The sequence below is a fragment of the Lactuca virosa genome, chromosome 1 (genome assembly GCF_052849685.1).
Source record: "Lactuca virosa cultivar CGN04683 chromosome 1, Lactuca_virosa_CGN04683_v6, whole genome shotgun sequence".
Taxonomy (NCBI): Eukaryota; Viridiplantae; Streptophyta; class Magnoliopsida; order Asterales; family Asteraceae; genus Lactuca; species Lactuca virosa.
The window spans coordinates 66,872,395-66,888,915 of NC_136426.1; the positions used below are offsets into that span (position 1 = coordinate 66,872,395).

The window sequence follows — 16,521 nt, forward strand, 5'->3', positions numbered from 1 at the left end:
CCTTTTCTGACTATGCTAGGACTCGGCAAGTCAGGGGACGACTCAACGAGTCAGTTCGTCTAGTCGCGATGATGGGTAGCCTGGGAACTCGACGAGTCATAGGGTGACACGGCGAGCCGAGTCGCGATTTTGGGGTTTCTGAGTTCTAGAACTCGACGAGTCAATAGGCTGGCTCGACGAGTTAGGTCAACCTGGAAGGTTGACTTTGACCAAAACATTGACTTTGACCAGGGGTAAAATGATCATTTTACCCTAAGTAAGATTTGTCAGATTTCTGACTAAGTATTATTATATAGTGTAGCCGAGGAGTTGTGGGAGCAGCCAACAGAGATTCCTCACGCTCGAGTTCAACATTCAGTTTGAGAGGTGAGTCTTCTCCTATAGGAACGAGTCTAAGGCACCAAGGTTGGACCGTTTATGTGTGATTGTATGTGTCGGGGTTAGCCCGATGTAGATTTTTTATGTTTCGGACTTCGGTCTGATGTCGGGGCAAACCCGAGGAAGTTAGTATGCTTGATATCTTTGTGATTCTTGCATGTGTGTGATTATGTGTTTCGGACTTTGGTCCGATGTCGGGGCAAGCCCGAGGAATGTTAGCTTTCATGTTATGTTTATGTTTATGTTTATGTTATGCTTGTTGATATGATATGTATACCAGACTTCGGTCCGATGCAGGGGCTAGGCCCAAGTTATGTCGAACTTCGGTCCAATGCCGGGCGGGGCCCGATGTCGGATTCGTCCGATGCCGGATGAGGCCCGATGTAGTGGGCTATGCGCAGTATGTGATTATGTGTATTGTATGTGGTAGCTTGGGGAACTCACTAAGCTTCGTGTTTACAGTTTTCAGTTTTGGTTTCAGGTACTTCCACTAGCAAAGGGAAGGGCCCGGGATGATCGCAAGGCACACACCACAACTTCAACCTGGGATGTTGAGACGATGATATTTTTCTTATATGGTTTTGATATAGAATTTTGACACGATGTTTTGAGATACACGACTTATGGTTTTCTTTATGATGATGGATGACTTATGCTTTTATTATAAATGATTTTAAAAAGAAATTTTTGGTTTGTATTTTTGGGATATTACATATATGGTCACTAACCTTACCCACTCCTTTAAGTCCTCAACCTCCTTTCTGATAGTGTGATAGATTGCCAAATCCCAACCCATTCCTTTCCCTTTCTACATGTATAATCTCTCCATCACAAACACCCTTATGTCCTCTAGCATAGTGATAAGTGGTTTGTGTCTAGCTTCTTCAATAACAACATTGAAGCTCTCATAAACAACATTTTCCATTGCATCACATCCTATGGGTTTTGTATACTACAACATCCTATGGTGCACATACAACCCTAAATGCTTTGGATCTATGTTTTCTCTAATTATACATGCAATATTGTTTCCAAAGCATAAAGCCTACAACTAGCATACAATTGACATAAACAACATAAAAGTGAGTTATAGAATTACCTCTTTGTTGTAGCTTGTAGTTTTTGGCCTTTAAGAACTTAGCACCCCAAGTGTGATGCCTCAAACGGTTCACAACACACCTTAGACAAAGGAGAACTTGAGAGAAATGTTGCTAACTCCAAAATCGGCTCTAATGAACTCCAAGAACTCTAGTGCCCGATTTTGGGTGCTAAGGGAGTCCTTTTATAGTGTGGTAAAGTTTAGGGTTACATCCATCCAAACCCTAATGCCCATGACCTTTCATATTACTTAGGCTCCATGGGTTAAACCTCCATGGACTATCTATGGACTACCATATTGGTTTAGCCCATCCTAAATAACAATTGGCCCACACTATAAGAATCACTGATTTACCAAATCAATCCCCCATATATTTAATTAGTCTCTTTTGATCACATAATTAATTCCAAATTAATTCTTGATCAATACTAATTAAATAATATGATTTCATATTAATATATTAGAACTTATAATATATTAACAAATCATAAGTAACTTCTTACTCAAGTATCCATCCTATCAAATTGTCCTGGTGATATGCAACCCGAAATGGACCATGCTACTCTCGGGTCAAATACATACCAATTATAGTTATGGGCTTAGACACCTAATCCAACAATTCCCACATTAAAAAATGCCTTTGACCAATAGTTGGGGTCCCTTTAAATGATATAATCATATGCCCTCACATCAAAGCTCTTGATCTCTTCCATTGCAAGCTCTTGATCTCTTCCATTGCTAATTGGGTATATTGTTTGGTAGTGACAGCTCGGGAAGCTGGCGGGGCAACAACTAAGGATTTCTTGCGGGAAGCTTCTGCAGTGCGAGGTGAGTCTCCTCACCATACCAATGGGTCTAAGGCACCAAGGCCGGCCCATTATGCATTTTGTGATATGCTAGTTGATTTCGTGTTATGTGGTATGCTATTTGGACTATTTGATATGCAATGTGCTAGTTGTTTTTGTGTATTGTGTATGGAAGACCTCGGGGGGTTCCCGAGGCACTTGGGTGTAAGACCTTATATGTTTGTATGCATGGCTTGTGTGATTGATAAGGTTTATGTAGTTGTTACAGCTGGTATGGATTATGTGATTATGTGGATTATGTAGGGTATGCTCTGGGGAACTCACTAATCTTCGTGCTTATAGTTTTGTTTATTGGTTTCAGGTATCATCGATTTGGAAAAGAAGGGCTCGGGTTGATCGCAGTGCACACACCTATGTTTTCCGCATTGAATGATTTTGGGATGAACTCTGATAAATGTTATTAATTAAAAATGTTTTGGAATGATTGGAATAAATGATATCTATGTTTGGGTTATATTAAAAATGAAATTTTTACCCCTGATTTTTGGGTCGTTACACTACACCCATCTAACCAGCCATTAACCACTCATTTAATACTCATATAAAACCTTTCAAACACCACATTTGAATCATTTTGAGGCTGCACATACACTTCAACATGAGATCCTGGTTTGGACCTTCTAATTTAAGTTTCATAATCCTACAACTTGAAATAATGATCCTTCAAGCTACCCTCAATTTCAGACAATGCAAATCTTTTTTCATTCCTACACAGTCCAACACTAACATTTTTGTTGAATAACTTGGATACCATGTTGGATCTATATGCCCAAGAATCATTATTGAGTGACATTGCTAATAACATATGATCCTATAGGGTCACACCTTAATCAAGTTGGTACTTATTGAATATTTATTATATATTTGATATTAATAAATAAATTCAACTCTTGTATTTAATTAGAGAAAATTATTGTTCTATGAAAACAATAATTTAAGAAGTAGAAAAATAGTCTTAATATGATAAGGTATCATAAAATAAGTGATGTACAAAGTTTTGGACATTTTGGTTAACCATGATTAAATCAAAGGCTTACTCTACCATAGTTAAAAGTCTAGTAGACAATTTTTGTTCTCTTTAGGGGACATGGCCGAAAATCAAGGCAAGGAGGTTGAAAAGTCAACCTCCAACATTCTTGTCCCCCATGCTTAGATTATGTCCATTGTTGATTTATGCTTTATAATACTTTAGAGTATTATAATCAAAATGGCTTACTTTACATGGGTTATAAATAGAAGGGTCTTTACATGGAGAGCATATAAGTTTTTGGTCTTCTTTCTTCTCTTGAAGCTCATGGCCGAAACTCTCTCTTCTTTTCTTCATCTCTCTCTCTTTTGAAGTTAGTGTGGTGGCTTAGAAGACCTCTTGATTTGTTCCCTTTAGTGCTTAATTGAGTTAAGCACTTAAAGGCTTTAGACACTCAAGAATATAAGAAGGAACTAGCATTCCAAGTGCTTTACTCTTGATGGTGGATACTTGTAGAGAAAATCATGCACTTTAATCTTTTGTTATCTTCATCAACACCCCAAAACCAAGTGGGTTCAAAGGCTTCAAAGGTTATCTCTAAAACATCCTATGGTTGGTTTTATTTCATTCTAACCTCTATAAATGGATCCATGATGGTGCGGTTTTGTTATGAACTAAAAATAAACTTGTTATTTTTAAAGTCTTCCGTTGCCAGTTTTTATGAAAAACAAACTTTTATTTCATATCATGAGAAATTTCAAACCTTACAACAGTACTATTCGTCTAGCAGATGGTAAAATTTTGAAGATCACTGTTATTGGAGATGTAGCTTTAAAAACTTCAGTGAGTACTACCTGGATTTTGAAGGATGTGAAATACATTCCTGACCTGAAGAAAATGTTGGTATTAGTAGGACAGATGGATGAAGAGGGACATGATGTAAAGTTTAGAAAAGGTAATTGAAGGTTATCAAAGGGAACTTGGCCATTGCTCAAGGAAAGAAGAATGGAACTCTATATATGTTGGAGGTGACCTCAAGAGAAACAAATACAACTGTTGGAGATGGGGAGTCATCTACTTTATGGCACCAAATACTTAGCCATATGAGTAAGGAGGGAATGAAGATGCTTGTTTCAAAGGGAAAAATCCCACAGCTGAAGAATGTGACAACCGACTTATGTGAACCATGTATACTCGGTAAACAGAAAAGAGTTACTTTCGTGAAGACGGGTCAACCACCAAAATCAGAAAAGCTTAAGCTGATACATTCTGATGTCTTCGGTCCCACATCAGTTTCATCAACAGGAGGTTCCTGGTATTAAGTTCCCTTTATAGATGATGCTACAAGAAAGGTATGGTTTTACTTTCTGAAAAATAAATCTGACGTTTTCTGTACTTTTAAAAGGTTCAAAGCTGCTATAGAGAATGAGACAAATCTAAAGATAAAATGTCTAAAGTAAGATAATTAGGGCAAATACAGCAGCAAGGAGTTTACCGATTATTGTGTAGAACGCGGAATCAGAATGTTGAAGGATGTTCTAGAAACACCTCAGGAAAACGATGTTGCGGAGAGGATGAACAAAACATTAAACGAGAGAGCTAAAAGCATGAGGTTACATGCAGGGATGCAAAAAATGTTATGGGCAGATGCAGTGAGCATAACTGCTTACCTTATAACTTGTGGACCCTCAGTACCCATTGGGTTTAAAATTCCAAAAAAGGAATGGGAGAAAAGAGAAGTATCTCTATCTCTCACCTTAAAGTATTTGGTTCTAATGCTTATATCAAGGTTAAAGATGCAGAAAAAGACAAGCTTGAAGCCAAAGCTAAGAAATGTATCTTTATCTGGTATGGGCTGGATGATATGGGCTATAGATGTTGGGATAACCAAACCATGAAAATGATCAGGAGCAAAGATGTCACTTTTAATGAAAATGCCCTATATAAAGATGATCTAGCTACAACTCCAAGAAAAAGAAAAAAAGTCAGAAGGCGGTGTTCGAAGAATTAACAGATGCTGATGTTTTACAACCTGAAACATGTGAAGGCTCACAAAATAGTGGGAGTACTAAAGAGACAGTAAATACTGAAGTCAGTAGGAGTTCTGAAGAAGATAAAGACTCAAAAACTGAAATCCCAAATCAGTCAGGAAACGAAGCCCCAAATCAAACAGATGTTGAAACTCCTAATCTCAGAAAATCGACCTGAGATCGAAGACCCACTAGCAAATATTCTTCATTAGTTAACTAGCTGTTACCGACAGAGAATGGAGAGTTGGAGTCTTATCCAGAGGTACTAAAACTGAATGACTCTATAAAATGGAAGAAAACCATGAAGAAGGAGTTGGATTCACATGACAAGAACCATACCTGGTCCTTGGTCAAATTACCAGCAGGAAATAGAGCTTTGCAAAATAACTGGGTGTTTCAGAATCAATGATGAAGCTGATGGCAACAAGAGGTATAAATCCAGACTAGTTGTAAAGGTTTCCAACATAAATGAAATCTTCTCACTAGTTGTGAATATGACTACTATTCGACTGGTCTTGAGTATTGTGGTTGCTAAAAATTTACATTTGGAATAGTTGGATGTTAAGACTGCATTCTAACATGGTGACCTCGAGGAAGATATTTGCATGTCCCAACTAGAAGGTTTCTTGGTGAATGGTAAGGAGAATTTGGTATGTAAACAGAAGAAGAGTTTATATGGACTAACACAAGCCCCAACGCAGTGGTATTTAAAATTCGACAGCTTCATGCAGAAAAATGGGTACAAGAGGTGTGAGATGGATCATTATTGTTATTTGAAGAAGGTCAGGTCCTATTACATTATTCTTTTATTATATGTTGATTATATGTTGGTTGTTGGATTAGACATATAGGAAATCAACAAACTGAAGCAACAACTCTCCAGAGAGTTCGAGATGAAGGACTTGGGAGCTGCTAAATAAATTCTCAGTATGATCATAGTCATAGATAGAGTTGCTGGAACTTTGAAGCTTTCACAACAGAAGTACACCCGAAAGGTTCTAAAGAAGTTCAACTTAACTGATGCAAAACTAAGAAGTACACCTTTGGGAAGTTAGATAAAACTTCCTAAGAAACAGTCCTCAAAGACGGATGAAGACAGAAAAGAAATGGCCAAAATCCCGTATGCATCAGCAGTTGGCAGCTTGATGTATGCTATGGTGTACACCAGACCAGACATTGCACATGTAGTGGGAGTTGTGAGCAGATTTATGTTAAATTCAGGTAAAAAGCATTGGGAAGGAGTCAAGTGGCTGCTGCGTTACTTGAAAGGTACTTCTGAAGCCGCTTTATGTTTCAGCAGAAATAAAGTGATTTTGGAAGGATTCGATGATCAAGCCTCCAAGTGGGAGATTGTTAGACATGGAGACTTATCATCAGATCTGAAATTTAAAGACTAAAATTTTGGGCGGGTCAATTTTTTCTAGGGCTTCTTTTCTTTGTGTTTTTCAGTCGGACTTGGCCTTTTAGATGTTTAGGTCAGATCTTGTCGTTTATATACTTATGAACGGTCGTATCTGTAGCATGGTAGCAGAAAAAACGTGTGTGGAATAAAATCTCTCTCTTTCTCTCTCTCTCTCTGGTTCGACAGTGGATGTAGTCTACCACAAGATAGTGGGAACCACTTAAATCTTTGTGTTTTGTGTGCTTTGATTTTGATGTTCGTTTCTGTTTTTTCTCGTATTACTCTGATCTGTTTTATTTATCGTTTCTTAACCTAACATTAGGCACAAAAGTACCATTGAAGTGTACATCGACTATTGGAAATTCTTGATTTTCATACATGGAATTAGAGTGATGTTTTGAGAGAACGGGAGGGTGAGTAATAAGATAGTGATCGAGAAGGGTGGGTGAGTAATTGGACCCTAATTGTTGTTCTTCTTAAATGGGGGGGGGGGGGGGGTGAAAGAGGGTAATTCCATGTAATAGCCATGTAAGTAATTTGATTTTTCTTAAACTCCCATAAAATACGAAATGACCGGCTCAACCGGTGTCAACCAATAATAAAGATTAAATTTACACACGAAAGCAAGTTTAAGGAGTAAATATAGAAAAAAAAAGTCAAAAAATAAATATGTACAAATCCAATAATATCTTGTCTTTTTAACTTATTATTCCTTTTTAAAATTTATGAGTGTAACCCTAGTCAAAATATATTTGTATTAATAATTTTAAAACGAGAAAAACAAACCCACAGGCCAAATCTGTCAAGTTCCTCTTATTTTTAAAATGTTTTTTTTTTTTTTTTATTCAGACTACTGGGGTAAATGTGCGAAATCGTACCTGTCTCGACTATAAATATGGTCGAGGGGTTTTCGAACGCATCAGAAGTTAGCGTTCAGGTTAGGTTATTTCATTTCCCAGTCTGCGTGTTTCTTTACAGCATCAAACCCTAACCGATCATGTCGTCCAAGCAAGGTACTCCGTAGTTTACCTTCTTCGTAATCTTAGTTTTCGCAAGCCAGGATGATTCGATCTGCCAGTTTCTTGCAATAACTGCAACCTCTAATTCAAAACTTGTTGTTTTGGGCAGGAGGAAAAGCAAAGCCATTGAAGCAACCCAAGTCTGAGAAGAAAGAATACGACGAGGTATTTTTTACCAACTTTATTGATTGATTCTTTCGTCCCTATATTTGTTTTGTATTTCTGTATCGTAAGTTGATTCTTGTTGATTGATGTTTTTACTTGTGATAGACAATTGTTGATTTGATAAATTGCTAGATCGTAGTCCAACTTTATGGTCTTCCTCTTCTTTCTATACTGCTTTTTTGGGTGAATTTTTTTATCTATCTTTTTTTTTTTTTTTTTTTTTTTTTTTTTTCTAATAGACATGCTCAATTGTACTGAACTCCTTGCAGAAGCCTTTTTCTTAAAGTTTTACTTTTCTTTTTCTTGTTCATTTACCATAGATCTTCATTATTAGACTATTAGCTGATATTGAGGTTCAGCTGACTTGATTTTCTTGCAACATATATAATCAAAGTTTAAAGCTGTGAACGTCAATATAATCTTTTGCTGTAATTGGTTCATTATCTGGAAAGGAGACCAAAAGCTATATATCTTAAATCCAATATATTGATTTAAAAACATGGGACTCAAATTAAACAAGAAGAGCACCTTTACTCTCTAATGCCACAATCACTCGTCTGTGCAAAAGACTCCTAATTCTCATCATCCAGACTAGCCCTAAGAAAGCTGTACATTTTGTTGGGGAATCTAAACGAAATAGGGTTATTGAAATCTGGATAACAAACAGGAATCGTGTAAACACTTTCCTTGTTTGATATTTCGACCCTAAATGCCTTGGGTGTCACGAAATCCAAACTGGGATAATTCCTGATGTAACAATTCTGATTTTAGGCACAAAATCAGAATCAATTTTGAGAAGAAGATGAAGAAGAAAGCGTTTCCAGTTTTCTGTGTTTCAAAGGAGTCGTTATTTTCCCGGATTTATCCACTCAACGGATAAACGAGAACAGTTTGCATCTTTCAGAAAGACAAATTAGTCCTTGAATTTGCATCTTTAAAGAATGACAGATTAGTCCTTGTACTGTTCTAACAATGTTTAGTAAATACAAGTGTGCACTCCCACACCTCCTAACTTGACACAGAAGATTAGGGTTCGGTACTAACAATGTTTAGTAAATACAAGTGTGCACTCCCACACCTCCTAACTTGTATTATAACTAAAACATTATTCTTGAAACACTTGTTAAGTCCATTACACTAAAATATATTTGGTAATAAAATCACCAACACATTTTGGGTTGCAGGTAGATAAGGCCAACATTCAAAAGAAGAAGGACGAGGAAAAGGTGAGATTATTATGTATTCTATATGTTTTATTTGAAGTGCTGAAAAGTAGGTTGCTAAACTTTTAATGTGCACTGTAGGCACTTAAGGAGCTTAGAGCCAAAGCTCAAAAGGGAGCACTGGGAGGTACTGGTCTGAAGAAAAGTGGGAAGAAATGAGCTGAAGTTGCTGCATATACTACTACTACTACTACTATGTTGTGATTTGTGAATCCTGCTTCTAATATCTTAGCTGAATGTGTTTGGTAAATTCAGTATAAACCTTTTGCAGTTTGCTTGTAATAATCATGGTGATATTTGGTCTAGATGTTGTTTAGGTTGTATGCTGAATCTGTCATAATCTGGATCTGGTTATGTTTTGTTTGGTTATGAGTTCTAATTTTTTTAAAAAGGCAGGCTTTTGGGTGAAGGTTAAAAAGTTAAGTTCTTTTAAAACTCAATCCCATGGTTAAACCTAACTGGAATTGTGTTGTCTTCATGTGTAAATCATGAAAACATCATTTTCCAGGTGTTAGAATGTCCATCTAAAGTGTTTATCGTATGCTGTAGTCACAATGAGGAAAACATCATGTTTTTGGTGTTAGAACAAGAATTATCTGTAGTCGCAATGAGGAAAACATCATGTTTTTGGTGTTAGAACAAGAATTATGTATCTAAAGTGTTTATTATATATGTGAGACTCATGTATTACATGGGTTAAATAAAAAAATTAAATATCAAAGTGTAAGCATAAGTATTTTTTGAAATTAAATTTTAAAATAAGGAAGGAAAAAACATATTTATTGTAGTTTGTGATCATATTTATTATATTTAATACTGTAACTATATGCATTATGTGACTTTTTAATTTTAAAATTTAAAAAACCTAGAAATTGACATGTGAATATTATTTATTTCAAAAATACTACAAAATGACAAGTATCAAAACTTATAATAGATTGAATTCTTCAAGGATTTTTTGGTCATAATAATCAGTTTTGAGTGCTTATTAGTAAAAAATGACTGAATTCTTCAAGGATCTTAGAGCCAAAGCTCAAAACGTATACAGAAAGTTCGATATTGAAAATTACTTCAACGTGCTTATTAGTAAAAAATTACTTGAGGCGAAAATAATCAGATTTGGAAAATTGTATAAAAACGTATACAGAAAGTTCGATATTGAAATGAATGTTAAATTACCAAATAATATATAACATTAGTTAACTATTTGATTTAATTTTAATTCTTCAAGTTGTACCAAATACTTAAAAGCCACATGTCCAAATTTACTAATAACATTTATAGTATTTGAAAATAAGATAAATGTTACTAAAGACAGTTACGTTTTTTTTTTTTTTTTTTTTTTTTTTTTTTTTTTTTTTTTTGTGTGTCAAAAGACCTTTTATGCTGCAAACATTTCTTCTTGCACTTTAGAAAACTACAAACTTGCATGCGACATGCCAACTTTTTTTGGAACAGACATGGTCCAATCACCTCTCACATCTTCTAGGCTTAAAAAACATGGTTAGGTTGAGAAAAAAACACACAACGTTAAATTTTGAAAGTTATCACTTTTTAGTGTGGTTTCTTCGAAAGTTTGGATGATTTTATTAAAGACACAATATTTTAAGTATTTTTTAATTAGATCCACAAAAAGTTATAATCGTTATTCCTTGCTATGTTATAAACTTAGAAAAAACTAGTTTTATGAATGTTTTTTATCAAATTTTGCAAGTTATACTTTTTATAATTTTTCTAGAAAATCCTTTTACAAAGAAATATTATCATTACATGTTTTGTATTTCATAATTTTATAAGGAAAGATGGTTTGAATGATGAGTTCTTTATTCAGTATTATAAAACTATAATTATTTAAATTTTAGTGTTAATTTTTTTAAGTTTAAAAAACCAGTTTTTTTAAATTTCATTATATTTTAAGAACGTGCAAACTTTAAAATCAAACAATCTTCTTCTTGCAGAGTACAGACGTTTGACTGACCTCTTTTTCTGTAGATATCTGCAGATGTGGTCCGCAATCTGTAGATCTTTTACCTTTTAAAAAACAAATAACACCTTATTTTTTCCAAAAAGCAAATACCGGGAAAATTATCTCTTAAGTAAGAGCTCGTTTTGAATTAAAAGTCAGTCTTGGAGTACATAAAATACAATTCTCATCATTATATATACCTACTATATTTTTTTTCTCATAATTAAATAATAATTAAACCAAAAAAAACACAGGTCAACACAACTCATTTTAATGTGTGTCAACCCACATCTCAGTTAAGGCCATCAGGTATACCTATACCTAAAGTCTCGTGGTTATGAGCTAGAGAAGGACAACGAATGTTCACATTACCCTGGGGGTGGCGTTGTGCTTACATGGCACCACAACCATTGGTTGTTGTGGTTTGCACTATGAGAGGCGACAGTGTACACACACACACACACACACTCTCTCTATCTATATCTTGCGTCTCACTCATTTCTTCTCTCTACGTTTGTGTTAGGAGTACACCAAAGCTGGTATGGTGCTTCCCTTATTAGATGCTAGATCCGCTAATGCATGTGTACTTCACGACTAGAGATGTTATTCGGGTCGGAACCGGACCGAACCGACCCGAACCCGAATAAACTGAAAACCAAATAAGGGTAATTGCATGAACCGAAAACCGAACCGATTAACCAATACGGGTTCGGTTCGGTTCGAGTATTAATCAGTTCGGTTCGGTTATTACCCGAATAACCCGAATAACACTTACAAGATGATTAAGGACCTAATATAACCGAAAAAACTAAATACACCGTATTAGGATTCTATAACCCGAATAATAGAATAACAATGTACTTTTATAAATCAACGTAAAATATTCAAAGACTAACATAACACAATAACATATTGAAAGAATAGCATTTACATAGTAGATTAAAATAATGATAATTAATTTCTTACTTGAGTTTCTTGAGTTGGAGCCTAATTTTTCATGACTAGACAAAGTAAGAATTTGTGAATCCTTAAAGACAATAGGAAGTGTCGATTTTTGAAAGTCTGAAACAAGAGAAAGGATCGACAAAAGTGATTTCGAGTTTGGAAATAGTTGAGAAGATTGGTCGATTTTAAAACGACGAGAACAAACATAGGGTTTTTTTTTGTTATGAACGACGAGGACAGAAGTGTAAATCATGATTTTGATTTCTGTTGATAAGAGAAAGGGGACGAGGAATGCTTATTCGGGTCGGGTATTTAGAACCAAATAAACTCTTATTTGGGTAACCCGAGAACCGAATAAACATAATATAGATACCCGAAACCTGAATCGAATTGCTTATTCGGGCCTAATACGGTTCGGTTCGGTTCGGGTTTTTGGGCCAATTTCTCATCCCTCATCCCTACTCACGACCTAATAAGTTTCGCCTCTTATTAAAGCCTATTCACTTCAACTCAAAATTATTTGAACTCGTTACAGAAGTAATCGAAATTTACAACCTAATCCAAAACCTCATGCTATGACCCAAGTTTGCAACCATTTTGACTTATTTTTATTTCCTTTTTACCTTATGTTTATTACAATTTACAAGCCACTTCTTGGTGTATGGGCAGGCTTTTCTTTCGGAGTCCCCCACATCTACAAACACCCACTTTCTTAGCTTCTCTCTCTTTATTTCATAACATAAAGCAAACAAATTGTGCCCATAATTCAATTTCTAATATATTTCTTACATTTTTCATATAAAAAAGTTCCTAAATGCTCGGAAAACCACACCAAGCTATATAGTTTCCACATCGTCCTTCCATTAGGATTCGCATTAGTTGAGCAGGGCAAACCCGAATGGAGGTTTATTGATTACATACATCGTTGACATTTTTTGTGTTGTATAATCGAGCCTGATTTCTTGAATGTATGTGTATATATATTGTACCTATAGAAGATTCGGTAGATGGATTTTTGGCCGGAGTTTCTTGCAAGCAGTTGGGGCAAAGAGTTTCTGGCCGGTGGATTTGGGGGAATCGCCGGAATTATCGCCGGATACCCTCTTGACACCGTTAGAGTCAGACAACAAAACTGTCAAGAGGTGGGTTCTGCGTTTAGCATCCTCAAAAATATTGCAGCTAAAGAAGGCCCACTTGCCCTTTTTAGAGGCATGGGTGCGCCTCTTGCCACTGTTACCTTTCAGGTTTTGTATTTCCATTTCCATTTCCCCCATTTTCATATTTCATGAGCTATTTCATATGTAGTCTGTTAAATACCATGAGACAATGTTTGTTTGTTTGTTTATTTCTTTCAATTCTAGCAACAAAATGGTGTTTTAAACGAAATATACAACCACGTTTCGTTCTAGTACCATTCTACCAACCAAGATATGCAACATTGTAATTTGGAACCCGTTACCAGATGAAATTATATTGATTAAATGTTTTATATATTTACCATTTACATGGATTATGTAATCATGTGTTAACCTATTTAAGTAGAACGTTTATTGCATATGTTGTATAAAAAGCAACTTTGTTGCATAAATTTAAGAAAGTACAATATTGTTGCATAAATACACATCTAATCTAATCTTTTCAATAAAAGATTCGGAAACAACATCTACAATGTTCTTGCAAAATCTCAAACACGTGAACAAGTTGAAAATCCATAAGTGGATTCACCATCTTTACTAATTTCATGCTTTGGGGGAGTTCTAAACTTCTAATTAAAGGGTGCTTAAATGTGTGTCTAAACTCTAAAGTGAGTTATAATTAGTTTTAAGTGTTTGATAAAAGTGATTAAGATTCACAAATTTTTCCAAAAGCATCAAGTTTTAATAACATATACGAAGTTATGTTAGATTATCTACTTATTCTAAGATTGAATAAACTAATTATGTGAATAACATATACGAAGTTATTTTTCCAACAATCACTTTGAAGTTTGAACACACATTGAAACATTCGTGACCTTATTGATACAAATATTTTAGATTCATAACGAAAGTGGATTAGTACCTTTTTGGGTGAACTTTCTTTTTGCAATCCCATTTACATCAAATTAGTCCCAATTTAGTTTTAATGTGTTGTACTTTCATGTCATATCATGTCATGTCATGTACTGTCTCACATATAAGAAATGCAGTCTAACCGATCATACTTGTCATATTTGACGACTTGAAAATTTTCGAATAACAATCTTTAAAATGCAGAATGCAGTGGTCTTTCAAAGCAATGCCACCCTGTCGCGAGCATTGGACTCCTATAGATCCCCCGCAGTACCTCCTTCATATGGAAGTGTTGCATTAGGAGGCACTGGAGCCGGTGCCATACAAAGCTTCGTGGTAACTCCTATTGAACTAGTAAAAATCCGACTACAACTACACGAACAATCAGAAAGTGGTCCACTAAGCGTCGCTAAAAACATCATGAGAACCGAAGGCTGGAAAGGTCTATTCCGAGGGTTAACCATCACGATCATAAGAGACTCACCTTCATACGGTGTCTATTTTTGGTCATACGAATACGCGAGAGAGAAATTCCACCCGGGCTGCCGGAAAAGTAGTCAAGAGAGCTTCAAAACAATGATTTTTGCCGGAGGTCTCGCCGGAGTTGCTAGTTGGCTATGTTGTTATCCCGTAGATGTGGTTAAAACTAGACTTCAAGCTCAAACACCGAGTTCTCCGGTGAAGTATAATGGAATTGTAGATTGTTTTCGGAAGAGTGTAAGAAAAGATGGTATGGGTGTGTTGATTCGTGGATTTGGAAGTACGGTATGTCGAGCTTTTATTGTGAACGGGGCTATTTTCACGGCTTATGAATCGGCTTTGCGAGTCTTGAATACTACTGATGATAACATTAACAACAATAACTAAGCGGTTTTTTAGAAATACACGGAAACCCGCATTCGAATGATGGAAATTTGACACCTGAAATTGAAATCCTAGAGCATAAGAAGCTCTAGTCATCAGGAGGATTAGTTGTTGTTCATTGCAAGTTAGTGTGTAACATATGTATATATAGATAACAAATGTAAAGAAATGTTAACTTGAGATAATTGTGGTAAGGTCATAGTTATACCCAAGTTATGATTGATCCAAGAATTTTACTATATGTTCATTGATCAATGAATTGAAGTCAAGATTCGGGAGATGATGGCCCCCATATATCACAATTTTGATTTTTCAGATTTTCATTATTTTATATAAAATCTAACCAATAAAGTGAAACAAACTTACTATCAGTTTCATTATCTTATACATTCGTTAAAATAGATTGTATTTATTATAGACAAAGCTTAGAAATAATCCAAATTGGTCAATATGTCCGAGTGGTTAAGGAGACAGACTCGAAATCTGTTGGGCTTTGCCTGCGCAGGTTCGAATCCTGCTGTTGACGTTTTTTTTTCTATTGACTGAATAGTTGGTTTATGAACTAAAACTCGTACACCTTATGCTTATGGATCTACCAAATTTCCGAATCGTGGACCTAACCACGTACCAATTTGAAGTTCTTTTTGATTGTCCTAAGATTAATAGCATCGGAACCCTTTTTAGTGGGGTTTTTATAACAAAGATAAATAACTTATTATTTCTTTACAACATAAGAACTTTTAAATTTGCTTTTTATATTGTGTCAGTTATAATTTGTTGAAAACATATAAAACCCACACAACAATTAAAAGAAATATTGATAAAAGTTTGTTAACTAACAAGATCATTGTAAAAACTTTGGCTTGAAAGATATTCTCCAATAACTTTCCTTTTTGGTTTAAAAAACTTTTGATATGCAATATATCTCTTTTTGGTAATCTTTTTAGAGGTATGAAATGTTAAGAATTACTCACCATTCAAATTGGTCGATCAACTTGTAATCAAAGAATTTGTTAGAACATTGGACGAGGCTCTTCATAGAAATCATTACAATCAGAAAAATACGGAAAAGTAGCAACATCCCAATTGATTTGCAAAAGACTAAGAAAATCATTAAATAAATTTGCTAATTTCCCTACATAAGCGTTTGAGTGGAATTGAAAATTTGTGTTTACCGAACATTTACCAATAGAGAGAGATGGAGGCTCTTATGTGTGGACCGCGTGACCTAGCCCCTCCTGCTTTGTGTGAACGCATAAAAGCGTCTAAGGCCCACTCACGACATGTAAGTAATTTTGGGTGAATTTTTAGCCTTAGGCGAGACTACACGTGTTGGGATGTTAGACCCAACAAATAAAATGGGTAATAAAAAACACAGGTTGTTGCACAAAAGTGTATTACAAGGCCAACAGAGTCGACCCTAAAGGACACGTGCTAGTGGTATATGTCTCTTTGCGGAAGATATATGTATCCAAACAATTAAATAAAAGGGGTTTTTGTTTAACAACTAAAAACAGGAAAAAAATACCATAAATATTTTTAAAAA

At 35.2% G+C, this 16,521-nt stretch overlaps 2 protein-coding genes and 1 non-coding gene across 3 annotated transcripts; all 3 read left to right on the forward strand.

The window, feature by feature from the left end:
- The first annotated feature begins 7,608 nt into the window (after positions 1–7,608).
- Positions 7,609–9,540, forward strand: LOC145143831 (uncharacterized). Its single transcript, XM_079074826.1, has 4 exons — positions 7,609–7,755; positions 7,871–7,926; positions 9,111–9,152; positions 9,231–9,540. Exons 1-4 carry the CDS (start codon positions 7,740–7,742, stop codon positions 9,306–9,308), a joined length of 192 nt encoding a protein of 63 aa, XP_078930952.1. The 5' UTR covers positions 7,609–7,739; the 3' UTR covers positions 9,309–9,540.
- Positions 9,541–12,825: 3,285 nt separating this feature from the next.
- LOC145104994 (mitochondrial arginine transporter BAC2-like) lies at positions 12,826–15,230 on the forward strand. The gene is made up of 3 exons (XM_079042142.1): positions 12,826–12,964; positions 13,056–13,304; positions 14,316–15,230. Exons 2-3 carry the CDS (start codon positions 13,068–13,070, stop codon positions 14,976–14,978), a joined length of 900 nt encoding a protein of 299 aa, XP_078898268.1. The 5' UTR covers positions 12,826–12,964; positions 13,056–13,067; the 3' UTR covers positions 14,979–15,230.
- Positions 15,231–15,419: 189 nt separating this feature from the next.
- Positions 15,420–15,501, forward strand: TRNAS-CGA (transfer RNA serine (anticodon CGA)). The gene has a single exon. It is a non-coding gene; the product is annotated as a tRNA-Ser (tRNA).
- The last annotated feature ends 1,020 nt before the right edge of the window (positions 15,502–16,521 follow it).

Coding starts and splice junctions, on each gene's coding strand:
- LOC145143831 (XM_079074826.1), top strand. Junction 7,927..9,110: donor AGAAGAAAGAATACGACGAG/GTATTTTTTACC, acceptor TTTGGGTTGCAG/GTAGATAAGGCCAACATTCA. Junction 9,153..9,230: donor AGAAGAAGGACGAGGAAAAG/GTGAGATTATTA, acceptor TGTGCACTGTAG/GCACTTAAGGAGCTTAGAGC.
- LOC145104994 (XM_079042142.1), top strand. CDS start 13,068: ATGGATTTTTGGCCGGAGTTTCTTGCAAGCAGTTGGGGCAAAGAGTTT. Junction 13,305..14,315: donor TTGCCACTGTTACCTTTCAG/GTTTTGTATTTC, acceptor TTTAAAATGCAG/AATGCAGTGGTCTTTCAAAG.